We start from the raw sequence: 26,932 nt of genomic DNA, 5'->3' as shown, positions 1-26,932 counted from the left end.
TAGAGGCTCCATTGCACTGTATCAACATATGACGAGAGACTGTGGCACCAGAGAGCTTGCAGTATAAAGAGACAAGGTAGCCAAAAGTTGTGAAGGAAAATAGAGGTAAAGTGATTTGCCCAAAGTGAGTGTTAGCACTGGGATTAGAACCCAGGTCTCCTGACTCCCAATCTAGTGCACTGTCTACTACTAAACTGCCTCTTGTTATCCCTAAAGACACCTGTTTGTTTCAGGAAGTGGTGCTGGTGATTAAAGAAGTAGCACTTTTTGCCTCGGTCAGTACTGAAACAGTGCCCCATCATGAAGGGCCGGTGAAAGGATGTTTCGCGCCCTAGGTGAAACTTCCACCTTGCGCCCTCCCCAAGCCCTGCGGCTGCTCCCCGTCCCCCCACTCGGAGGCAGCTCCCCACCCCCCCTCCGCCCTGAGGCTCCCTCCCCGTGGCAGCTCCCCACTCCCCCTGGCCCAGGGAGCCGTGCGGCAGCTCTCCACCCCAGCTCACCTCTGCTCCGCCCCCTGCCCGAGCCCTGCAGCAGCTCTCCCACCCCCGCCCTGAGGCGCCTCCCCAGGTGCTTGGGGTGGCCACTCCGGAGAGGGGCGGCAGGTCCAGCTATTCGGCGGCAATTCGGCTGACAGTCCCTCACTCCCGCTCGGAGTGAAGGACCTTCCGTTGAATTGCCGCCGCAGATCGTGATCGCGGCTTTTTTTGGGGGGGGGCTGCTTGGGGTGGCCAAAACCCTGGAGCCGGCCCTGTTTGGGATCCTTCAGTATGAGAAGCAGGGCTATAAAGGGAAGATCATTATGAGTTTGTGGAGAAACAACGTGTATGTTTCATCTTACAAAAAATAAAACCGAGCCCTCGGTGAACTTTTCCGATTTCTTACTGAGAACTCCAAAAACCAACTTTTACAGCCTTTTAATACAATAAATCATTGAAGAGGGATTCATGTTTCAATTAGACAGAGTTCAGTAGGTTCAATCAAACTATTACACTGAAGAGCACTGTCTGGTTGCTGACTTACTGACTTTGAATCATCAGGAATTTAGGAAATTGTATCTGTTTTGATAAGTGTCAACTTCTTGCATGTTTTATGAGTGTGGACCAATAGTTCTTTCACCAGGAGAAGACAACTTGATACTTAACGGGATAAAATGTAGAGGATTTTATTTTAATTTTTTTTTGGTAATGTGGAAGACCTTGCACTAAATCCTAGTGCCACTGAAGTCAGTTAGGAAACAAAATGTCCCCTGGTTGATGCAGCTTTTAAGTGCCACAATTGCTTATGTTTTAAAGAACACAGTGATACGTAAGTACTGAGAAACAGAAGATACTCAGTTGGTTCCTGACACATTAGATCAAATTTAACCCTGGCATAGATGAGGGTAATGCCATTAAAGGCTTACAACAGGGCTGAATGTAGTCCTTTCTGTCTGAAAATTAGGCTTGAGTGTAGCATTTCAAAAAAAATGTAGAAAACTGCAGTGTGGTATGTTACAGTACATGACCTATATGCTGCTCTGATAGGCCCATTCAGCAGCATTGGCTACATGGGTGCTAGTTGAGGACAAAATGTGGCCCTATGATTTTGCTCAACTAACTCTGAGTTTCTGCATATTGTTACATACCCCTGTCATTGGGCTGTGAGTTCAATCCTTGAGGGGGGCATTTAGGGATTTGGGATGCAAAAAAAAATGTGGGGATTGGTCCTGCTTTGAGCAGGGGGTTGGACTAGATGACCTCCTGAGGTCACTTCCAACTCTGATATTCTATGATTCTTCTGATATACATTAAAAGTGATTCATATCACAATAGGCTTTTTCCCATCAACCTTTGCTAACTCCCTAAAAATGAGAGATTCAGGATTTGCGCTGCCTTCCCAAGGTTAAAAGAACAAATCCTCATAAATCCAGACATATCTGTCCTACCACCTGGGCATTTTCATGTTCCTTTGTAGATGGGATATTACACAGGACATGAGTGACCCCTGGCCTAGAGGTTATTACAGAGAATCAGATGTTCTCTTCTTAATACTCCATTGTCTTTGTTGATTTGTTTTTTTTTAAATATCCCTGTTCAGTTTAAACAGCTCTCTCTTGACAGCTGATTCCTCTGTCCTTTCCAGTGACAAAGACAGTGTGCGCAGAGCAATGTGATGGACGTTGCTACGGGCCGTACGTCAGTGACTGCTGCCATCGGGAATGCGCTGGAGGCTGTTCCGGACCTAAAGACACTGATTGCTTTGTATGTTTGGGAGTTACCTAATTTCACTCATCCCACCGGCCACAGTGCAAGTGCTTAGCTTTAATCCATGAAATTCATGATTTTTTGGTCACCTTTCATTGAATTGCCTCCACGTTTCAAGCTTTCAGCTGCACATTTTCTCATTTCATATTTTTCCTATTACATTTACATTACTTATCAGCTTATATTACTCATTAAAAGATTTATGAGATTTACAAATACAGATTTGGAGCCATTAATATGCTAATCTATGTGATTTTTATCTTTCGTTTTTCTATAATTAGCTTTTATAGATGGTGGGGAACTTTTATAGGCATTTGTCATTACATTTTGGGCTGAAGGGTTTATATATATACACACACACACACACACATATAATGTATTTTGCTTTGTATATTTTTTGTCTGAAGTTTGAGAATACAATTTGGCTTCTTAGTTAAAGATGGGTTTTTTTATGCTTCCCAGGCTGCATTTAAACAAATTCACCAATTCAACAGCGGTGTGCGTCTTAGAAGAAAGAGAAGAAAAATTGTTTCCTATTCACTAAAATCCAACTGCGCACACTACATCCTTTCAAAAAGAAAAAGGGTTAAAACTGAATTTTCTCAAACAGACATTCTCAATATGGCCAAATTCTTTCCAAATGCAGTCAATTAGTTGTGTAACTCAGAAAGCAGCCTTTACTCCTATTACCGTGGAAAGAAATTCATGTACCTTCATCACACTACCTCACAAAGATACACAGTCTGTTAATATCTTCAGTGGAAGCTGGGTACACACCTAAATTTGCCCTAGTAATTTCAGGTTAGGTTCTGAACTAACCTATGCTAATATACCAGCATAGAAGGTGATGTTTTCAGAGGAAATGGAAGCCGAACTCTTAGATCTTTTTGAAAATCTCTCTCAGATGGCATAAGGAAAGACCATTGTGCATGGCATAAGCTGTGCTAATCTTGTATATTTTATTTTATAGCCCAATAGATAGTATTGGACTGGCTAGAATGTATGTGTACATTTGCCTCTCTTGGATGGAAGCAGAACTATTCAACTGTGTCACAGACACACAAATCTTCTCCTATAGCTCTAGTGGTAAGAGCCTGTGCTTTGCAGTATACCGGTCTAGTTCTATCCCTGTCACCACTGTGAACTTCTGAGTGGCCTTGGACTGCAGCATCGTGACAGCCTTCACATTATTGTTACTTACAACAGCAAGCAACTAAAGCTGCCAACTGCAATCGGGGCCCTATTTAACACAGTATTGAAAATACACATAGTGAACATTGTTCAAAGTTAACTGGAAGTCAGTGGAAGCCCTTATGTTGACTTCAGTGGGCTTTCCATCAGACCCAATAAGAGACAGTCCCTGTCCCACACAGTCTAACTGGACAAACTCTGAGAGAAAGTATTATTACCCATTTTACAATTGGGGGACTTGTTAAGTAACTTGCACAAGGCCACTTCAGAAGTCTGTGGCAGAGCTACGACTTGATCCCATATCTTCTGAGTCCCAATCTGTCACTTTAACCACACACCGATCCATCTTGAAGTGTTAGGAGGCCATGTATTTGTTACAGTATTATTTCTGTAACACCACAGCGCACAGGAGAAAATGTGATTTCTACGGGCCATTGAACACTCCACATTTTTCTGGAGCTTCTCTGTAGCAATTATGGAAATGCCTGTGCTAAAAATCATGTTAGCACTTTTGAGCTCCTCCAGTGTGAAAATACAAAGGGCGCCAGGGGGATGCCAGGGGCCTTTAGTATAAATGAAAATCAAAGCCTTAGTGTTCAACAGCCTTGAGAACAACTCATTTCCTTCCTATCATGTGCTGGCCTAGACGTAGTACCCTTTTGGGCTATAGTGGGGGACATGTAGGGACACTGGATCAACGTCTTGGAGAAAATGTAGCTATTTATTTTTTAATTGAGATGTACATCTTGATTTTTCCCTATGCATTTTTTTTCTTTCATATGCATCTTGAGCACGTTTAGAAACAAGCACTGTAAGTTTTGCATATGTTAGTGAAACAATTATGAAGGTACACAAAGTTTTACAGTCATAAATTAAAACTTCCTGAGTCTTCTAGATTGGTTTTTAATAGATTCTTCCCGGAAAGTGTCATCTCTTTGAATAATGTATCGTCGGTGTGCCTCATTCTGATTATGCATTTACTAAGTCATCACCAGAGGATTGTCATGTTTGTGATGAAGTACTTGCTAAGACAACAGTGGATGTAGAAAATGTGCTGAGGAAACAAAGTAAATTAGTATTTATTAATAAACAAAAGTACACTTCATGATGCATTAAGAAATCCTTTGGCACATTATGGCAGCCTCTCAAAGCCTGTAATAATATCCTGTCGTAAAAGTGTTTTTAATATTTGCTGTGAAAAGTTCTCCCGTCCTTCTACGCCCACTGGCATTCATTAATCTGTGCATTCACCTTTGAAAGCAAGCCAATACCCATCCTTTGGCATAGCTGTTTCATTGTATTTACACACACAGGTTTAATGATGTTCTCAGACCTAGGGTGAAAATAAATCTGGAGTGGAGACATGATTCTCCTTTTAGGGCCTGATCCAACCATAGACTTTACCTTTATTGGGAATTAACTAAATCAAATGCACTGATTCTGATGAATTAATCCGAGAGCTGTAAAATTACTGCCTATTTTCAAATACATGGTTCTGACGAACCAAAAATGGCAGGTTCAGTTTAGACAGGCTGTCAACTCAAGAGGATCATGGTAACCAAAGAACTCCATGCTGATGATTTCATCCCGACTCTCCCTGGTGAGCCTTCTCCCTTCAGCAGCACTTATATCCCCTTCTAGTCTTCTGGAGGAAGGGTATTATCACCCACTCCCTTCCTGAAATCTTCAGGTATGACCCAGCTGGCCCCATCCTCATCCCATCTCTGTGATGCCTTCTGAGGCAACTCAGGCCCTGGACTGAGGTAAGGGCTTTTAGAAGAGGTGCAGAGCCAGAGGAGCCTTGCTTAGTCCTCCTGCTTCTGAATGTGAGAGGAGTGCCCTAAAGTTCCTCCCCGGGTCTGAGGTTGTGACTCTTCTTGCTAGCTCTTTGAAGAAGCAAGACAGGGAAAGGAACCAGCTGGCTATTTGCTGACCAGAAGGCTGTATCCCCAGGCCAAAGAGGTTTTGAGGCAATCAGGCTGCCGGAAGATCTATAAAGTTACACAGGAAGGCACAATCCTGTTGCCAAGATGGCCAACCGTACAAGGAGCATCCTGGGGCAGGCTTGGGGTGGCCTCCACTGGCCCAAATTATTTGCATAAACCTTTCATGTAAAACTTGAAACCAGACAGAATTTTTTCTAATTTGAGAGTTTTGCTGTCAGCGTGTCTTATCAGTTGTAACTGATACAATAGGCACAATACAGAATGGTAGAAAATGAAGAAATCTGCGTTTTCTCTAGGTTCAAGTCTTGCATAGTCAATTTATTTTTTTTCCCTATGTTCATCTACTCTTTTTATCCACACACCTGACTCGTGATGTGTCAGGGCCTTGTCCTCTGTCAATGATGTATGGTGGAGCCTGAATATTGAGTCCTATTTTTCCTTCCCAGTGTGTGAATTAACTGACCTGGTTACACTTGCCACTTAGGAAAATGACCCCCTCCAGTGCTAGCGCATGGGAAATGCTTATCCTCATTGCTGTCTAATTGGGAGTTTCAGTCCTTCTGTTGAACTGTGCCATGAGAGATCAGAAGGTGGCCCTCTACAGCACAGATCGTTACTGTGTGTTCAGCCAGGATATGAGCAGCATAAGTAGCTGTATGCTGTTGTCAAATTTAGAACTGTCAAGTTTGCCATTAGTTGATTGCTAATAGTAAGAATAATAATAAAAAAAATAAGGCTTCCCTTTTAGAAGATGTATTGGCATCAAGTTCCATTTAAACTGAAAATGTTCATATGGGTTCAAAATGGATTGCTCAGGGCTTTGGACATATCCATGTCCACGTTAATTTTGGACATTATCCATGTTAATAATAATACCTTTAATAATATCTTAAGAAGAAAAGAAGTGGCTAAACGCAGACAAGGAAAAAACAATGTATCCCATCCACTATAATTGCAACAATGCCTTTGTAGGGAATGGATAGTCAAGGTTCTGCTCTGAAGTAAGTCAGTTCAAAAGAAGGTATGACATGATCAACTTGCTTTCTCGTGTTGCAGGCCTGCATGAATTTCAACGACAGCGGAGCGTGTGTCACTCAGTGCCCCCAGACTTTTGTCTACAATCCCACCACCTTCCAGTTGGAGCACAACCACAATGCCAAATACACCTATGGAGCTTTTTGTGTCAAGAAGTGCCCACGTAAGTTACATGACTTCTGCCTTTTTCACATTGTCCTTGAAGTGCAAGTTGTGCAGCTCCACAGGAAGAAAACCCTATTAAGAAACCATTGATAAGCAATGTTAAGTTTAGAGCTAAGTAAATAGTGTAATAGCTCCCGGCATGCTCTTTGGCAGAAATACCAAAGAGCATACCGGGAGCTATTACACTACCTTGAAGTTATATGTTAATCAAAGAGAGTTTCATTTTGGAATGCTGTTCTAAAACTGCCCTGTACTATGGCCAAAGGGCAGGGGAGACTTAAGTGGCTTTCAGTTTTTATGACTAACACTTATTATGTTTATGTTCTTATTTGGGCTTTGGTAACCTTAGGAAGTATCCTTTATTGAGTGAAGCAGAAATCTATACTAAATGAAAAAGATTGTATAAAGGTAGAAATTCTAGATTCAGTAAAATAGCTTGTTTATACAAATTATGTGCATGCTAGACATTAATTAACTAGGAGGATATTCAGACATTCTATTTCCCAAAAAAAGATGAAGTCTAGTTAGTTCTGATCTTTCTTCCCCAAATTTAGAAATGAGTCTCTAATTTTGTAACCCACCTTTTTCTTAAATGCTGGGTTGACACATGAGATAGCCATTCAGTTTCATCTGCCCATGTTTGCAGAAAGTCCTGACCCTCAACCCCAGGCTGTTTTGCAGTTGGCTTGAGAATTATTGCAAATATTGTGCACAGCTCTAACCGTGGCATGAAATTAAGTGCAAGTGTAATGACAACAGACCCCAGTCATCGGCGGGCAGGATTGAACCTGGGACTTCTGGAGCTTAGTGCATGAGCCTCTACTGCTTGAACTAAAAGTCAAATGGCTGTTAGCTAAGGCTGTAGAGAAGACTCATTTTCTCTCTCTCCCTCTCTTGCTAAGTGGGCTAAGTGTCACTAGATGGGACAGAACATCACACCCAGAAGGTGTGTGGGTTACACAAGTTTATTGGGCACCATTAAAGTCTTAGCAATTATCACACTGTAGAATTTACCACTACTGTGGTATTCCATATAATTTCAATGGGGAAAACCATGATCATTGTGGTAACTATTAAGAACTGTGACTCTTAATATCAAGTACTAAATTCTTCCACTGTTACTTACACTGAGTAGTAGCATAGTCTAGGAGCAATGCCATTGATTTCAGCATCAGGGGGTAGCCGTGTTAATCTGTATCTACAAAAACAACCAGGAGTCTGGTGGCACCTTACATCTGAAGAAGTGAGGTTTTTACCCACGAAAGCTTATGCCCAAATAAATCTGTTAGTCTTTAAGGTGCCACCGGACTCCTTGTTGTTTTTATTGATTTCAGCAATAGCTCCATTATGTTAATGGTACCCAATATACTTGCAGTCTATGGAAACAAAAGATAGCTGACATATAGGATATTTTCACCAAAAAAGTCTAAGATAACTCACTCTCTCTCTTGGTAGTTTCAGGTATTTAAAATCAACAACTCTTCTTTAGTTTTTCTTTCCACAGTATGTTTCTTCTCAAGGCACTATATATCAGGACACATGGGTATTGTAGGCATGCATGTGACTTCTGTTGAAGTCCTTCAGACAGATATCTATCCATTGCTGTTTTTTTCAGTAGTTGGATTGAAAAGGGATGCCAATATTTTCAAAACATTTTTCAAAATAATATTGGGTAAAATTGTCATAAATGCTTGCCTACATCCTATTTTCAGAGGTGACATGGGCACTGAGGAGAGTCTGTCTCGATAACTTTCAGTGGGACTTAAGCTTCTAATTATTTAACTGACTTAGGAGCTCCTGAAAATCTTACCCATCATTAAAATACTCAAGGCAATAAATAACTTATATTGATTTTCAGAACCCCCAAAATTATGCCCCAATATAACTTAATATACTGGCTTGTTTTTGAGCACTGCACTATTCCTTTACAGATAACTTTGTGGTAGATTCCAGCTCTTGTGTCCGTGCCTGTCCCAGCTCCAAGATGGAGGTTGAAGAAAATGGTATAAAGATGTGCAAACCCTGCACTGACATTTGTCCTAAAGGTAGGTTATCATTTATTATAGCTTTGCTTGAATTTACTCTGCACTCTAGTAGAGCAAACAAGGTATTACTTTTAAATGAAATGTATTCATGAATAAGTTCTTGGATATTGGGTACTTTGGGCCTCCACAGAACATAGAACTATGATGGCTGCCATGAGACGAATATTCCAAAAGATAACGTATTTCAGGATTATCGCTAGACAGTGGTAATATAGTCAAAAGGCTCATTTCGTCCTTGGGAAAAGTAAGGATAGTTTTTGGTCATTTGACTGGAATTGACCTGTAGGTTTTTTGTTATTGGTGGTGGTTGGAATTTGTTAACATTCACTGGTTTGAAAGCTTCTCTGTTGGAACCTTTCAGGACCACTTCCAAAAGCCCCGATTCTTCACTACCTTTATTGTCATCTTTGTAGGATGTCCCAGCAACCTGCTAGTACAACTGCTGAGTTTCTGCTCTCCCAAAGCAGAGACCTGAGGTTCTTCAGCCTCCTCTCTGAATGTCTTTGAGAGACAAGAGATCCTCTCCTTTCTCTCCAGTAGCATTGATGAAATATCTAAATCCCTCCTTTGCCTCAACAGGAAGCTTCCGGGTGGAAACCTGAGTCACTTTGCCTTCCCAACACAAGTTCTTAGAGATATTTTTCGAACCTTGGCAAGTTTGTCCTCGTGTTCATTTTGAGGGGCGGGCAATGGTTCTAAGTGATTCTTGTTTTACCAGAATCATTCTGCCCATCCCTGGAGGAAATGAAAGTTCAGATGAATAAGGAGCAAACATTTATTGATTCATTTAATTGTGTTGCAAGTTGTTTTCATGGGGTTCTTGTTTTGGCAGCATGTGATGGCATCGGCACAGGAAGTTTGACGTCCGCTCAAACCGTTGACTCCAGCAACATTGACAAGTTCATAAACTGTACCAAGATCAATGGGAACCTGATCTTTCTTGTCACTGGGATTCATGGGTGAGCACTAACACATTTTTGCACAGTATGTTAGGGGGCAAGCTGCAGGACAGAACTAGCTGTGGACACTTCTGATTTATATGGTTGTAAGAATGCCTGACTAAATAGAAGCCCCAAGATAAATTGGTTTTCTGCTCACTTTTTGAAGTGCTGGTACTGCCAGCTTGATTCTCACATTCAGCTTTTATGAAACAAAGGATAAGAAAGAAAGTTTGTGCTGGGAAAAGGAAACATAATTGGGTCACATATTCAGTTTAGGAGACCCTGGCCGCTGGAGTGACAGCTGGTCAGGGATTGTGGGGACGAGAACGGTTCACTTCCACTGATTTTCTTATCTTGAACTAAAAATGGGCCTAATCTGCAAAATGTGGTTCCAGATCTGAGGGCTGATCCTTAATTGATTTAAATGGCCATAGCTCCAGGACAATGGCCTTGCCTATGACAATGCACACCAGCTGAAGAGCCGCCCCCTGGACTTTGAACATAAGATAAGATATGGCTGTGAAATGTGCATTCAAGTTTGTATTGCAAACACCCACAGCGCTCAAGGGGGTTGTATCCAGTGTGTGTCGGTTCAGACATATCTGTGACTTGAATCCTTCCACGTGTGTATCAAAGGTTCAGAGACAACTGTAGAGAGAGAGTTATAAGAACCAAGGTTTCTGCTGGTTATGTCTTGCTTAAGGAAGGTATACCAAAGAGTTAACCGGCACTTTAGATTATGTTTTGGTGCCCCATTTGGTCACCATTAAAGCCAACAGTTTGCACTACTGATGTCACCTTGTATGAATGGGCATCATTTCCCAATGGAAATGCCTCCCGGGGAAAGAAGTTCTGTGTTTAGATATAGGTGACCTATACTGCAGTTTTCTCACATAGTCTTCCTTCCATCCTGAAAGGATTATCTTTGGTAGGGAAGAAATATGTTTAGCTCTCCTTTTTAATTCAGCCCTCACATGAGCATCAGTCATCAGTCAAGGTGAATTAAGGTGCCACCTTGGTGAGGTATAATAATACCCATTATAAAGAACAAAATCCCACAGATAGATTAGCACAGTCGAGCATGTGGAAACGTTGCTGTTATGACTATAAGTACTTCGCTGTTATGAGTATAATTTCTTTCTTTTCTGTGTGATAACAACAAAAACTATTCAATTATTTCTGCCACTACATAGCTTTTAAATCGTTACATCAGATCTGTAGGCTCCTTAAAGTTTCCAGCATCAGATGTTGAGAACTGAGATCTAATTACAGTTCCCATGCCAAATCGATGCTTGCAACTTTGCCACTGCACGTGGAAAGCATGGTTAACAACACTACAACAAAGGATCTGAAACAGAATTTTGACATGACTAATAGTGGTGGATTTTTCCACAGTCATCCTGTGTGTTCTGGTATGTAGAAAAGTCATAACGGCCTATATCAGGATGTGTCTTTCAGACTGCCCTTACGGGTGAGGCGAAAGAAGCCTGATTCCATAATATTTGAATTTGTTATAGGGGCCAATTGTAGTGCACCGTCACCTACAGCATGATCCAGAGTGCATTGAGGTCAGTGTAGAGACTCCATGGGAATTGGATCAGGACCCTAGAGCTTGATGATAATAAAACAGGGAAGTTAGAGTTTGACTGTGTAGATGGTCTTATCTCTCACAGCAGGGACTATAGTGTGAACGGTTAATGTAATAAAGCATAGGAATGGATAAAGAACCAGGTGTAAGTGATTCAAAGAAGTGCTGCTGCAGACTTGGGGAATCACTGAAGAGGGTCACCCAGGAGTCAATGGTCACATCTCACACGTTCTAATAGGTACAAATGACCAACCAAGGAGGCTGCTTTAAATTTGTTAAACTCGCATGACGGAAAGGAGGTTAGAAAACACAAGAAAGGCAGCAAGCAAAATGTACAGGAGTCTGAACATATTGTGTGCTTTAGCCAATGCATTAAGTGAAATGTAATTTTGAGTATTTTTAGGGTATTAGCTGCAAAAAATGTAGAGCAGAACTACAAGCTGAATTGTGCTAATGAATCTGTGTAACATCAAGCAAGAAGCTGGGGCAAAAATGACCTTGGAATAAAATCATATTCTCTGAAAAAGGATCTAAATCATGGACTAGAAATAAAAGACAAGCAAAAAGGTTAAAATATATTGCCGTGTTGGAACAGTGGAATACAAGCTTGTGACATTCATGTTGAAACCATACCCTGCTCTAATCAGTGTCCTGCATGAAAAGACTAATACCAGTCTTAAGCAGCACAGTGGACTTAATCTTGAGCATTACATTGGAAATTGGCCATAGATCTTGAAAGGAACAGGCTGGAGAAATACGAATCATTTTGGAAAAAAGAAGAGCTCAGAGAATGAATTAAAATAATGTTATAGTTAAGGGCTTTTGTTTGTTTGTTTAAATTTATTAAATTTTACAAAGTATATTTACAGAAAGGAAGTTACAAGAGCAGGAACAACTTGCAAAATAGAATTAAACAAAACATCCAAATTGTGTATTGAAATAATAATCAAATACATATTTGCCACTCATAGTTTTAAATAAGGAAGTTGTTTCCATGAATGCATATATTCAGGATGAATTCTAGCCTATTCTTTTTAGAAATGTATACTCGCTCATATTTTAGGTCGTAGACATTAAGAGTCCATGGGGAATGGAAAATTAAGAGGAGTTTTTACAATTTTAATTGCAGAGGTTATTAAAAGTGTGTGTGCATATGTGTGTTTTTAAATACTTTGCCTAATGAAGTACAAGATGCTTGTTCGTATTTTACCTTCACTTGGTGGGGAGTTGATCATTAACCATATAAACAGTATTGGCTCTTTGATTAATAGATACATTTAGTATGCTACCCTTCCCTTTTCTAGAGCAGCTTTGTAAAAATATTGCATCTCCACCCTTTTGATTCATTTGTTAGTTTACAAGACCTGTGAAGATAAATAGGGCCTAGTCAATAGCCCATTGACGTCAATGGATGTTACCTTTCCATTAACTTCAATAGGCTTTCGATAATGCTCGTAGTCTTTGTCAGTGTTAATACATGGCTTCTCCCTAAGTGTATGAGTGAAGTGAACTTCATTAATGCATGTGTGTAAAATCTGGCATTCAGTTTGAGACCGAGAAAGCATTGACTGAAATACAAAATGAGACACCTTTATAGTCCAGAGGTGGTACTGGCTGCGATGTATGATCTGGAAGCTTTGTAGTTTAAAAGAAATAGTATGCCTTGAGGAAAAAAAGGTCACTGAAAACATTTCCATAAGCTCACCTTAAATAATTTTAACACCTAACCACCGACACGGGAGCTGGAATTCAGGAATGGAAATTCATAGGAAAAGATACCCAGAGCAGTTTGCGCAAAGCATTTTTAGAACACTACATGTGCAGAATGTATCCCCTCCAGCAATGCTGGTGATGGCGTATTTCCAGGACTGCTTTGTTACCATCTTTCAAGAAGGGAGTATTAAAATAAATATGAAGCTAGCTGGGACCCAAAGTTCTCTGTGTGTTCTTATGATCAGAAGGTGCAAAATGAAGGAAGCTATCAATAGAAAGTTGGCCCTTGCAGTACGAAGTTAGTAAACTGCAGCTCACTTGTTCTCTAGAAGTCCCATAATAGGGCAGTTTAGTTTAATAAAAGCCCTGGTACATGAGAGGTATTCATTTATGGCCTGATTCCAAGCCAGTGGAAGTCAATCAGAGGACTCTCATTGACTTCAGTGGCCTTTGGATCAGGTTCTTAATTCCCTGTGTTTGGAGAGAGAGCTCAGGTAAGATTTGAGCTAACATCAGCATGCACAGAAAATGTGTCTTCAGTGATTTTATCATGCAGTGGCAATAAAAATAAGTGGCCTAACGATAAAATATAATTGGAATAGTTGGGGAAGAATGTCTTATCCTACAGTTCTGTAAGAAGAGGAAATGGCTACGTAAGATGCATTGGCTTCTCTTCTTTATTGGTTTGACTTTTTTTGTCTAAAATACTCACTGACATTGGGATGGGGATGTTTTATCTAGTAGTCTCATGTTTAGCAAAGAGAGCTTTTTTTAATATTAATGGATTTCAAAAGAAAAATTATATTTCTATGCTGAATCCTCAAAACCTGTCATCTTTTTTTACGAGAGCCCCAATTTGCTAAAATTAAGTGTACACTATTGCTGTGGTCCACTGGGCTTTAGGTTAAGTTTCCAGAACTCATTTCACTCCTGCTCACCTGGAAATGCTCTCTGTAAAGGTTAGAAGTGACCCCCATTACTCTGTCACTGCACTGAATTCTGAGAGCTTGTCTCCAAGGGCATCATGTTTGATTACCCTTGTATACAAATCCCAAGCGCCACGTCTCTGGGAAAGGCAAATAATGAGATGTTGGGAATGCATACTTCACCTTTTCTGAGGTTACCTTCCACCCCAGGGATGTATTTTTTTTTTTTTAAGAAAAGAATGCAAACATTCCATAGCAAGGTATTACACAAGAACCTTTCCTTAAAAAACCTTGTTCAGATCAGCATTTTCATATAAATATTCTTCTATGGAGGGGTCACAGTGTAATAAAGTTTACATTAAGGGGGTACCTTTCAGGAGAATGTTCTCTTACTTTATTTTATTTGCTGTGATAGGCAAAGGGTCATGAAATAAGGCAACTCCAGCATTGTCTGCACTAGCATATTCTGGCAAAGACTTTAAAATTTGTTTTGGGCACCTCATTTTTGGAGTGGCAAACTTGAGAGACCTTGGAAAAAGCCTGATTTCCGGAGAGGGTGGGAGCTCGGCACTTTTTGATAATCAACCCTTTGCGGTTTGATTTTCATAGATATTTCCCAAAAAACTGTAAAGGTGATGAGCACCCCTCACCTTCCATCAAGCTGAACTGGAAGATGTTGGGCTCAGGACTCCTGGGGAAACACTCAAGGCTCAGGAATTTAATGAATTGAAAAATTACTTGGTGTATTTGCTACCTAAAAGCAAGGTTCTGGTATTCCGAATACTGCTATTATATGATGTACTTTCATAAGCCTGCTCATTTTACATTCAGATCATCATTGTGTGTCCTTCTAATCTTCCAGGGACCCCTATCACACAATTGCAGCAATGGACCCAGAGAAATTAAATACTTTCCAAACAGTCAGAGAGATAACAGGTAACTCACCTCTGTGATCCTACATAATTTGGGCTCTTTCCTTATTTTGCATTTGCCATTTGTTTATATTTAAAGGATACATATTTTTTTTACTAGCTATGCCATAAGTCCGATAAACATTTAATGCTTAACTTCTTCGGTATCAGTTGTCGCTTACAAGTTCTTATTAATGCAGAATGTTGTCGAACTCTGGGGTTCTCAATCTAGGGAATACAAACAGGTGTCAGGAGGTCAGGACCTTATTGCAGGAAGGAGATCCTGGTTAGATTCATGCAAGATGGGAGGAGGACTTTGGGGCGCTCCTGATAAGGAAAAGGGGGTTGCTGTAAGGAAAAGGTTCCGAACCATTGCTCTGACTTAAATATAAATCTTTAAATCATTGCTGTGGGGGAGTTCAGTTTGTGACTCCTATTGGTTTGTGACACTTAATGGGAGTTGTATGGCTCGAACTCCATATAGTGCTTCATGAACTTCCACCATGTTTGCTACAGTTTCAGCCCACAGGGCTGTGAAGTGAAATACCACAGCTATGAGTTCTCCACTGATTGCTGTTTCCAGTGCTTTATATATCGTTAAGGACAAGCAATAACCACATAGACAAGCTACCCCTACTATGGGATGGTTATCATGGGGAGGAGTTTAAGCAAGATCTTGCCCTTTTTAAATGACCTTATATGACATGTCCCCAAATGCTTTACCACTCAAAAATCAGGGACAAATTGTGTCCTAACTTACATCCACTAAGTACATCCAGAAATTGTGCCCTAACTTATATCCCCAGTTGGTCAGCAGCGTTACCAACGTGCAAGTGAGCTCTGAATCTCACCCTAACTAATGAAGTGTCTTAGGTAATATAGGCATCAACTCAGAAAGGTACATAACTGCCAAACATTAAGCACCCAAATAGCCCCATTGAAGGTCACAACCTTAAGTCCCACTGATGTCAGCAGGACTATTCACATGCTTTAAGTACCTTGTTACATGAGGGTCATAGTGATGCCAGGCACGTGGGGACTGTGTGATGCGTGGTCTTCCTGCTTTGCATGTGGTGCTAGAGAGAGCATCAGTGTGGCAACGATACATATTTATGTCACTCCTCCCAATGCCAGTGATTCATATTTATGTCACTGTCGTCCTGGAGAATCATGATGTCACGTGGCAGAGAGGAGACTGGGCTGCAATGCCTCAAATCCAAATTCTCAGAACTGTTTCAAAACTGGGATATTTTGTTAGATTTATCTATAGCAAAACAAACTCAACTAAAATGTGGGTTTTTCACACATGTGTTCCTCGGTCATGCATATTTTGATTTTGTCTGCTGACTTTTGCTAGAAAAAGGCCGGGAAACCTAAGAAGTGTTGAATTTGCTCATATGTTACAGGGCTTCTCCTGACTCCGGTCTCTGAGACTGTACTAGTTCTGAGTCTTCTAAAACAACATATTTACAAATCTTTGCTCTTCTGGAGGAGCCTATACTACAGTGGCTGACATTCAAAGACAGTATCCTGCATCATTCATTACCCACCTATTTCTGCTTCTCAGATCCATGCTATCCCTTTATCATTCTTTCATAATTGAGATACATCATAAAGCAGTTTCTGTGGTTGAGATGATGAGACACTTGCTAACATTTCTGACTTTATCTCCTTCAGGTTTCTTGAATATTCAGTCATGGCCGCAAAACATGACAGATTTCCGTGTGTTTTCTAACTTGGTTACTATAGGTGGAAGAGCCCTATATAGGTAAGATGTGCTTTTCTCTATTTATGTAATAATTTATACTGTGCTATCGCCATTCAAAGAGTATCATATGCATAGCATAGAATGTAAAGTCCTTCATGAGGACCAACTGCATAATCACTTAGCATATTTCTCAATTACCAATGTATTCACTAACACTGGGTACATGGACTAACAACTTTAAGTTGTGCAAACACTATTGACCCTGTTAATTATGTTGCTTTAAAAATCATTGCGTCTAGGTTTCCTGCCACGGTAATCAACTCATGACCCTCTAAATTCCATTAATGATGGAATGTGCAGTGTGCACAGCCTTGCTATTCATGTTCCAAGTCTTTGACTCATGAAGCAATATCACTAATTTTGAAGATTATGATTTCTGACAGATACCGTGTTTCATTGTAAAGAAGTATCACATTTGAATGTGTTGACTCAGATGCCATTTGCATCTCCTAGTACGCTCGTGATACCGGGCATATTGTTTCTTAAAAGGCAATAGAAGAGAAATACAGGGATGAGCTGCCTCCGCTACCATTACAGAATATGGCACCTGCAATAGTTTGCCAGTTCCACTTTTACAAGTGATGTTTTGATATGAAAGCTGATGTGGAGCGGTTGGTGTTGGAGGGAAGCAAATACAGTAAGAAATAATGGGCAATGAAACAATATATCTATATGATATATACAGGAGCCCCTGGCTCCGGGTTGAACAAAATGTAGTAAATCAGTCAAGGGAGTCGGCTGATATCATAAACAACAGCCCAAGCAGATTATGAATAGCAGGGAAACCTTGAGATTGCATTACAGCCCTGTATTCAGTTTTTGAAGTAACGATTTTCATTGAGAGCATTTGGAAAACAATTACAATCATTAAAATAAATGAATTAATCTAGTGAATACCCCGATTTCTGGCTTCACTAATTTTCAACTGTAAAATGATGTACATCATCTTCTCCATGTTGCACAGTGAACTCGTAGTCTTTCTATGAGGAAGGGAGATAACCAGATACTTTGATACAAGAAAAAAACAACAACAAATCCTAGAAAGCGATCTGGAGGAATTGCCTTGAAAATAATCCTTTCTTCCCAGATTACTATAGCTGGCGTTAATGTGACTCGCGAGAGAGGATTTTCCGTCATGATGTGGGACTGCATCATTCTTTCATTTATAGCCTCTCCCAATATTACTGCCGCCTCTTTTTTTTTTTTTAGAAACCTTCCCTCTTTTCTGCAGTTCTCAGCATGGAACTTGAACTCAAAACAGAGAGAGTGGGTGAAATTGTATTTTGTGCCACAGAGGCGGGTAACAGCTGTAAGCCTCCAGTAATGGCCGGAGTGTGAGCATCACAGCTTATAGTATCATACCCCTGATAGCACAGTGACGCTCCACTAGACAAGTCAGCAAAGCTGCTTTGTGGTCTCCTACACTCAGTTCTTCCACATGCTCATTCACTGCTTTACAGCCGTGGAACTAGACTGACCTGCTATGAATCTTTGAACCATGCTGTGTGTATATGGCATTGGAAGCACTTGAAACTAAACTCCCTTCTTGAGTTGTTCTTTATTAATACTCCTTTTAGGTAAGACACGCCATTGTCCCTTCACGCATGGGATAAATCCCACATTCCAGGGCTATTCACTGCTTATGTTTGCTCCCCCAGTGGCCTTTCCTTACTCATCCTGAAGCAACAGGCAATTACCGCTCTACAGTTCCAGTCGCTGAAGCAGATCAGTGCTGGCAACATCTACATAACTGACAATACCAACCTGTGCTACTATCACACCATCAACTGGACCAGCCTCTTCAGCACGCCCAACCAAAAGACAGTGATCCACCACAACAGAAACCCTGAGAACTGCAGTAAGTACTTCTGCTCAATGCATACGTTTTGTTTGTGGTGGGTTTGCAGGTGTATACACGGAACAAATGTGAGACATACGGTGGGCCAGATTCCCGACTGGTATCACTCTGCATTCAGTGATGTCAATGGAGCAACATCAGTTTACACTAGCCGAGGATTTGGCCCGCTTGCCTCTGGTGAGATTTATAGGCAATTATGGTGCATCTGGGTGTGAGCAACTGAAAAACGAGAATGCTCACCACGTTTTGACTCTGGGACACTTTGAACTTCCCACTGTTAGAAACCCAGTTTCACAATTATAATCGCTAAAGTGGCGGTCCTCAAAAGGTGTTCGTTTGACAGCACTGAAAATTGTAGTCCAACCAAAGTGCCTCAGTCTTAGAGGGGTAACGTCTAGGAATATTTGGATGAGTTAGTCTCTTTCACTCTCACTCCTTTCTGTCCTAGACCTCTCTGCTAAGGTTACCAATAGGGTGCTAATTAATGCTGATAGAGTGGCATGTTTGTTAGTAACTGGATTAAGACCACTTCACCTGTGTGACAGACAACATGATCATAGCTACACTGAAATTAGGCCACGAATGTGCATGAAGGCAGTCACATCATGGCATTCGTACAGTTCATTGTAAGTATCTGCTAGTGCACTAACAAGAGATCAGATTCATAACATTACTTTAAGTGACATTCCCTGGATTTGTGCCTTGACCAGCCAGAAATGTTACACTTGTGCTGTGAGCTCTCTTAGACTGTCTGACTGCAGTCCTCCTTTGTGTTTCCCTGGTCTCATGGCTCTCCCTTTGATTTCTAAGCTTGTGTGTGTGGCTTGAATGCTGAATAAGCCCAGTCCTGCGTGTAGAAAGCACACTTTTTTTGGCGCCACCATCTCATCAGTCTTCACATATCGTTAGAAACTGTGAGCCAGAATCCTTGAGACCCACCATCATTTAGAGCAGCCTCGCAGCTGCTTTCAAATATGTCAACTGGAACAGCACCTAGTGGCTGGTCTAGCGGCTGAGGGTTACTGGAATGCACTGTGCTCCAGCTATACCCACTCCGATTATCCCAGCCATGGCTACCGCCAATCCTGGATCAATCCCTACTCTGTGGTGAGAGTTAGCATTATGCCAGCTATATCCCGCACAAGGGAATGCTCAGCTGCCCAATTCTGATAGCTTCCTGGCGGCTTTGTCCCTGCCCGAGCTGGCACGGGAGGGGAGGAAGGGGAGGAGGAGTGGCAAGGATCTGGCTGTATGCTTGCAATCTAGATAGAGGCATGTGTTCAAAATAATTGTAGATGTTGTGACTGGCTGTTCCTGGGGGGAGAGAACTTTTTGAGCCAACCACAACGCGGCACACTATGGTGCCTGAGTAAGAACAAGTTCTTGAGCTAGATGCAGAAATCACTGGGATGAAATATATGCCCTATGTTATGCAGGAGATCAGACCAAATCATCTTAATGGTTCCTTCTGGCCTTGAAATATATGAATCCATGGACCTTTTGGAGACAAGAAGCTTTCTCTTCTCTCTGCCACACAGAGCATTGCCATAAAGAGGGCTTTGAGAGAAAGAGTCATATTGTGTTAACCGCTGATTGGGTACAATAGGCTGGCTAGGATGCTGCTGAATACTTTCTTTTAAGGCAGCAACCACCGTAGCTCCTGTCTTGCCACAAAATAAAAACTCAAGCAAGAAATAGATGAGCAGAAGAAAGCAGGGAGCCCCATACCTCATACAATAACAGTTCAACATTGCTTCAAGGTTGTTAGAGCTTGGAGACCATGTGTATGAAGACAATCGAAAATAAATGGTCTAGGGTGAACCAAGCCGCATATGTGAGCCGGGGTGCTTTTCACTTCATAGAACCGTTTTTCATTTGTTGCACAGGCTTTGATTGCTTGGAGGCTTAGGTTGAACACAGTATTAAATGGCTGGGGAGCTGGAAAGTACGCCCATATTAGCTGTCAGGAGTAGCTTTTCATCCTTTCATGTAATCTCAAAGTTTAGGAGGTTTTGAACTAGCAAAAGCTATCAGAACATGGAATTCCCTACCCTATCCAGAGATGGAAGCCTGCATCCATTGTCAGATTGTTTTATTGCAGTGTAGAGTCATGTCAGTGGATTTATACGGAAAATACAACCACCACCAGAAAATGTCAGACAAAAATACAAACATCACCATTTTTTGGCCATAATAAAAAGTGTTTTTCAGCAGAAATAAATTAATATTTAGGCCTTGTCTACACTACGAGAGTAGTTCGATTTTACTTAAATCGAATATTTGGAATCGATATTGCAAAGTCGAACGTGTGTGTCCACACTAAGGACAGTAATTCGACTTTGTGAGTCCACACTAACGGGGAAAGCGTCGACATTGGAAGCGGTGCACTGTGGGCAGCTATCCCACAGTTCCCGCAGTCCCCGCTGCCCATTGGAATTCTGGGTCGAGCCAGCAATGCCTTCTGGGTAAAAAAATGTGTCGAGGGTGCTTTTGGGTAACTGTCGTCATCCATCCATCACTCACTCCCGCCCTCCCTCCCTCCCTGAAAGCGCCGGCGGGAAATCATTTCGCGCACTTTTCAAGTCATTGACAGCGCGGACGCCACAGCACTGTGAGCATGGAGCCCGCTGCAACCATCGCTGCAGTTGTGGCCGCTCTCAACGCCTCGCAGCTTATCATACAGGTTGCCCTGAGGCAGATGCAGAAAAGTCAGGCGAGGAGGCTACGTCAACGCGGTGATGGCCTGAAGTCTGAGAGTAGCACAGACCTCTCAGAAAGCAGGGGACCCAGCGCCGAGGACATCACGGTGGCAATGGGTCATGTTGATGCCGTGGAACGGCGATTCTGGGCCCGGGAAACAAGCACTGAGTGGTGGGACCGCATAGTGCTGCAGGTCTGGGATGAATCACAGTGGCTGCGAAACTTCCGCATGCGGAAGGGAACTTTCCTTGAACTTTGTGAGTTGCTGTCCCCTGCCCTGAAGCGCAATGACACCCGGATGCGAGCAGCCCTGACTGTCCAGAAGCGAGTGGCCATAGCCCTCTGGAAGCTTGCAACGCCAGACAGCTACCGGTCAGTCGCGAACCAGTTTGGGGTGGGCAAATCTACCGTGGGGGTTGTTGTGATGCAAGTAGCCAAGGCAATCGTTGATGTACTGCTGCCAAAGGTAGTGACCCTGGGAAACTTGGAGGCGATCATAGATGGCTTCGCAGCGATGGGATTCCCAAACTGCGGTGGGGCCATAGATGGAACTCACATCCCTATCCTGGCACCGGACCACCAGGCCAGCCAGTACATTAACAGAAAGGGCTACTTTTCCATGGTGCTGCAAGCACTGGTGGACCACAGGGGACGTTTTACCAACATCTACGTGGGATGGCCGGGCAAGGTTCATGACGCTCGTGTTTTCAGGAACTCTGGTCTGTTTAGACGGCTGCAGCAAGGTATTTACTTCCCGGACCACAAAATAACTGTTGGGGATGTGGAGATGCCTATAGTCATCCTCGGGGACCCAGCCTACCCGCTAATGCCCTGGCTCATGAAGCCCTATACAGGTGCCCTGGACACTGAAAAAGAACTCTTCAACTACCGGCTGAGCAAGTGCAGAATGGTGGTGGAGTGTGCTTTTGGACGTCTCAAGGGGAGATGGAGAAGCTTGCTGACTCGCTGTGATCTCAGCGAAACCAATATCCCCATTGTTATAGCAGCTTGCTGTGTGCTCCACAATCTCTGTGAGAGCAAGGGGGAGACCTTTATGGCGGGGTGGGAGGTTGAGGAAATTAGCCTGGCTGCTGATTACTCACAGCCAGACAGCCGGGCGATTAGAAGAGACCAGCGGGAAGCGCTGTGCATCCGGGAGGCTTTGAAAGCAAAGTTCCTGAGTGAGCAGGGTAACCTGTGACTTTCTAATTTTGTGTACAGAGAAGCCTTCACCCCACTTCCAACACACGTTTCAAAATAAAAATAGTTCAACTTTGTTAAAGCACACCGTTTTCTTTAATACTGTTTTCGCGGGAATTTTTAAAAACTGGGACGCAGACTGTGGTGCGGAGCGGGTGTAGTGTAGTCGCGCGAATGCAGCTTCTAAACTCAAGGACTGACAGGCTCCGCTGCGGTGGGATGGTTCTTTCAACGGAGCCTGTCACCCCTCCTGATAGGGACTGTGTGTATGGGGGGTCTATGTGACTTTGTGGCAGGGGGGGGACGGTTACAGATCCCCTGCTGTGTGGCTCTGTGATCCTGCCTAAGGACCGCCGCTTAAGATCTCTAACTGCCCTCCCCTGCCACAAAGTCACAGAGCAACCCACCCCCCACCACATAACATGAAAAGAACCTCCCAGACTAACCAGGGTAAGTAGTCACTGCATCACTGCACTATGTATGTGCCTTGCTGCTGTGCCTGCCCCCGACTATGTACCCTGCCAAAGGTGACTGTCCTGTCCAATTACCAACCCCCTTTCCCCCCCTCCTCCAAAAGAACATGATGGAAACAGTAGTTAACAGAAACATATTTTTTATTATCAACTACACATGGGACTGGGAAGTGAAACTTGGACGGGGGCTTGTGTCAGGCGGGAAGGAAAGTACTTGTCAAACTTTGGGGAATGAGAGCCTTCTGCTGCTCGAGCTCTCTGCAGGGGTGGAGTGAGAGTTAGCAGGGACTCTGCCGCCTCTCCTTCTGTGCACTTTGGGTGAAGGGAGTATGGGACTTGGTGGCGGGGGAGGGCGGTTAGAGATGGACTGCAGCGGGGCTCTGTCCTCCTGCCTCCGTTCCTGCAGAACATCCACAAGGCGCCGGAGCGTGTCCGTTTGCTCCCTCAGTAGTCCAAGCAGGGTTTGAGTCGCCTGCTGGTCTTCCTGACGCCACCTCTCCTCCCGATCCATGTTTGCTTGGTGCATTCGGGTCAAGTTTTCCCGCCACTGGGTCTGCTGTGCTGCCTGGGCTCGGGAGCAGGCTATAAGCTCTGAGAACATGTCCTCCCGTGTCCTCTTCTTCTTATGCCTAATCCTCCCTAGCCTCTGGGAGTGTGATGACAGGCTAGGTTGTGAGACAGTCGCAGATGGGGCTGTGGGAATGGGAAAAAGGGAGTGAATTCCTCAGAAAGCTAAATGTACTTGTGAACAAAGAACATAGTCTTTCTCTGTGAACAGGACCATGCACAGCACCTATCACATGCGCACTCAGCACAAGGTCGAATTCTCGGCCTTCGCATTCAGTGTCTGGGGTTTTGCAGAGCACTTTCGAGAACCCTGTCAGGACAACGGAATTGCTCTTGCACGCAGACATGGTAAGCCGTAGATTCGTGGCAGCTTAAAACTTTAATATTAGCAATGGCCTCATTTCACATTGAAATCAATGTCGGTCCCTGCTGCCAGCAATCCGGCAAGCAGGAAGTCTGCTCCTGTCCCACACCCTCGCGGCTGTCCCCGGGAACGATCCCTTTCGGCTGACCCTCTCCCGCCTCCACCGCGTGGCTGCAAACCAGCGGTTACAGTTCTGTAAAGGAACGGTAAAGCAGTCCCAACACTAACATTCCCCTACCTCATTCAAAGCAGGTCGTCATGAGCGACATCACCCTCATGAGGATCTTTGAGAGCGACAGACAGAGAATGCTCCGGGAAAGCCTTCAAAGACCAGGGCCGTATGCCGCCATGCTGTGCCAAGCAATGATTCCGGAGTACTTGCTAGTCTCGTGGCGCGGCAACGTGTCCTACAATGGAGGACCCAATAAGGCCGCTCTCCCCAAGAACCTAATGCAGCGGATTTCAAATTACCTGCAGGAGAGCTTCCTTGAGATGTCCCCGGAGGATTTCTGCTCCATCCCCGGACATATAGACCGCATCTTACTGTAGCTGCAGTAGCAGGGACTAAACAGTAGAGCGGCTTGGGCAGGACAATCATGCAAAACCGGACATTGCTAGATTTTTTTCAAATAGTTGCACTGCCCATGACTGAACCGTTAAGTTAATCAAACTAATCATGAGAAACCCATTTTTTAAATTGTTAATAATCATGTTCTGTTACAAATAAATGTTTAGATGTTTACAACACTTACTGGATGATCCTTCACCAGATTCTGTGTCCGGGGTAACGGCTGGGGAGGGTTGGTAGGGGATCTCTGTAAGGGTGATGAAGAGATCCTGGCTGTCGGGGAAATCAGCGTTGTGAGCGCTGTCGACTGCCTCGTCCTCCTCATCTCCTTCCTCATCTTCCCCGTCCGCTAACATGTCCGAGGATCCGGCCGTGGACACTATCCCATCCTCAGAGTCCACAGTCAGTGGTGGGGTAGTGGTGGCGGCCGCACCGAGGATGGAATGCAGTGCCTCGTAGAAACGGGATGTCTGGGGATGGGATCCGGAGCGTCCGTTTGCCTCTTTGGTCTTCTGGTAGCCTTGCCTCAGCTCCTTGATTTTCACGCGGCACTGCATTACATCCCGGCTGTATCCTCTCTCTGCCATGTCTTTAGAGATCTTCTCATAGATCTTTGCATTCCGTCTTTTGGATCGCAGCTCGGAAAGCACGGACTCATCGCCCCACACAGCGATGAGATCCAAGACTTCCCGATCAGTCCATGCTGGGGCCCTCTTTCTATTCTGAGATTGCACTGCCATCAGTGCTGGAGAGCTCTGCATCGTTGCCAGTGCTGCTGAGCTCGCCACGATGTCCAGACAGGAAATGAGATTCAAACTGGCCAGACAGGAAAAGGAATTCCAATTCAAATTTTCCCGGGGCTTTTCCTGTGTGGCAGTTCAGAACATCCGAGCTCTTACTGCTGTCCAGAGCGTCAACAGAGTGGTGCACTGTGGGATAGCTCCTGGAGCTATTAGCGTCGATTTCCATCCACACCTAGCCTAATTCGACATGGCCATGTCGAATTTAGCGCTACTCCCCTCGTCGGGGAGGAGTACAGAAGTCGAATTAAAGAGACCTCTATGTCGAACTAAATACCTTCGCGGTGTGGACGGGTGCAGGGTTAATTCGATGTAACGGCGCTAACTTCGACATAAACGTCTAGTGTAGACCAGGCCTTAGTGAAATTGTATATTAAAGGGACTGAATCACTGGTGATATTTCAGAAAATGATTGGCAGACGATGAAGACTTTAGGATCCTGGAGCTTCTCAAGTGAGTAACTTGAGTGAAGTTACCCGCATATAGAAGTGTTTTCAGGAACAGGCTCCCAAACCACAATAATCAGTCTGAAGAACTAAGGAGGGTAGGAACAATAAGCCGATAGGCATTTGAGATATGCAAAGGATTAATGATTAATATACGAGATGATCCAGAGTGGTTTGTGAATGAGAAACTGAAAAAAGCAGTATCTCTCTTGTATACTTTTGCTCACATATCAGCAAAATAAGGGACAAACAATTTAATCCTGTGTTAAGATATATGCAAACTTGAAAAAAAGATATGTATATTGCATTGAGATGTTAACACTACATTGTGTTGCTCCTTTTCTTTGTAATTTATATTAGTAGTATTACATTTTTTTTCTTGTTATACTAACATCTTAGAGGCCACAACCTGGGCTGGCTCTAGGTTTTTTGCTGCCCCAAGCAAAAAAAATTTTGGCTGCCCCCCGGCCCAACCCGGGGCTCCTCGCCGCACCCCCGCTGCCGCCCCAGCCCTGGGCTCACACCCCCCCACCTGCACCCCCCTGCCGCCCCAGCCCTGGGCTCCTCCCTACCCCCCACCATTGCCCCCCACACACACCTTCTTCCGCCGCAGCCCTGGGTCACTGGTAACTCGCTCCCGGGGCAGGTCTCTCAGCAGGATTTTTAGATGTGTACAGAACACAGACAGGATTGGTTCCCATAAGGTTACAGAACTACAGTAAAGTGGAACAATTTTCAGCTTGTGTGATTGGAGGATATCTGGATGCATATTATAAGACTGTCCTACATAAATGAGGAAAAGTTGAGGTGCCTTTATTATTCTTTTGTTACACTTTTTCTTTCTATGGGGAATTTGCCAATGCAATATCACTCTCTTCCTGTTAAACAAACAAACAAACAAACAAACAAACAAACAAAAAAGCAATGGCTGTTGAAAATAGCAATTCCAGTCCTAATAACCACTGGGAAGCATTTCTTGCTCAATTTTATCCTACTTTTTCTACAGCAAGTTACAGTGGATCAGTATATTTGATTTGGGAGAAATGAAGTAACAGCTGCCCAAACTGAGCTTGAGCACTCCTGAATTTTGAGGTGTTCAAATCTGGAAGGCAGGTACTGGGGGCGGGGAGAGGGGGGCTGTGGCTCCTCAGGGGAGCACAGCAGCATATATGCAGCAGCGTGTCTGGCACTGCGCGAGGCCAGACACACTGGTCTGAGTGGCACGGCAAGGGGGCTGGGGGATTGGAGAAGGGATAGGGGGTTCCATGGGGGCAGGGGGGGTTGGATGGGACGGAGGTTCAGGGGGGGCAGTCAGGGGCAGGGAGAAGGGGGGGTTAGATGGGTCAGGGGTTAGATGGGTCAGGGATTTGGGGTGGGGAGCAGTCAAGGGACAGGCAGCAGCATGGGAGTCCCAGGGGTTTGTTAGGATACAGGTAGGGGGTGGTGTTCTAGGGGGAAAGTTGGGGGGGGGGGTCTCAGGAGGG

At 43.6% G+C, this 26,932-nt stretch overlaps 1 protein-coding gene across 1 annotated transcript in view; it reads left to right on the top strand.

Moving 5' to 3' along the window:
- Positions 1-26,932, top strand: part of ERBB4 (erb-b2 receptor tyrosine kinase 4) — a 971,560-nt gene that overhangs the window by 713,314 nt on the left and 231,314 nt on the right. The window contains exons 6-12 of the mRNA XM_034786069.1: positions 2,122-2,240; positions 6,437-6,578; positions 8,512-8,625; positions 9,458-9,584; positions 14,656-14,729; positions 16,382-16,472; positions 18,131-18,330. Coding sequence (XP_034641960.1) covers positions 2,122-2,240; positions 6,437-6,578; positions 8,512-8,625; positions 9,458-9,584; positions 14,656-14,729; positions 16,382-16,472; positions 18,131-18,330 — 867 coding nt within the window. The remainder of the gene's footprint in view (positions 1-2,121; positions 2,241-6,436; positions 6,579-8,511; positions 8,626-9,457; positions 9,585-14,655; positions 14,730-16,381; positions 16,473-18,130; positions 18,331-26,932) is intronic.

Source organism: Trachemys scripta, chromosome 11 (assembly GCF_013100865.1).
Source record: "Trachemys scripta elegans isolate TJP31775 chromosome 11, CAS_Tse_1.0, whole genome shotgun sequence".
Classification (NCBI taxonomy): domain Eukaryota; kingdom Metazoa; phylum Chordata; order Testudines; family Emydidae; genus Trachemys; species Trachemys scripta.
This window is presented reverse-complemented; position numbering and strand designations above follow the sequence as displayed.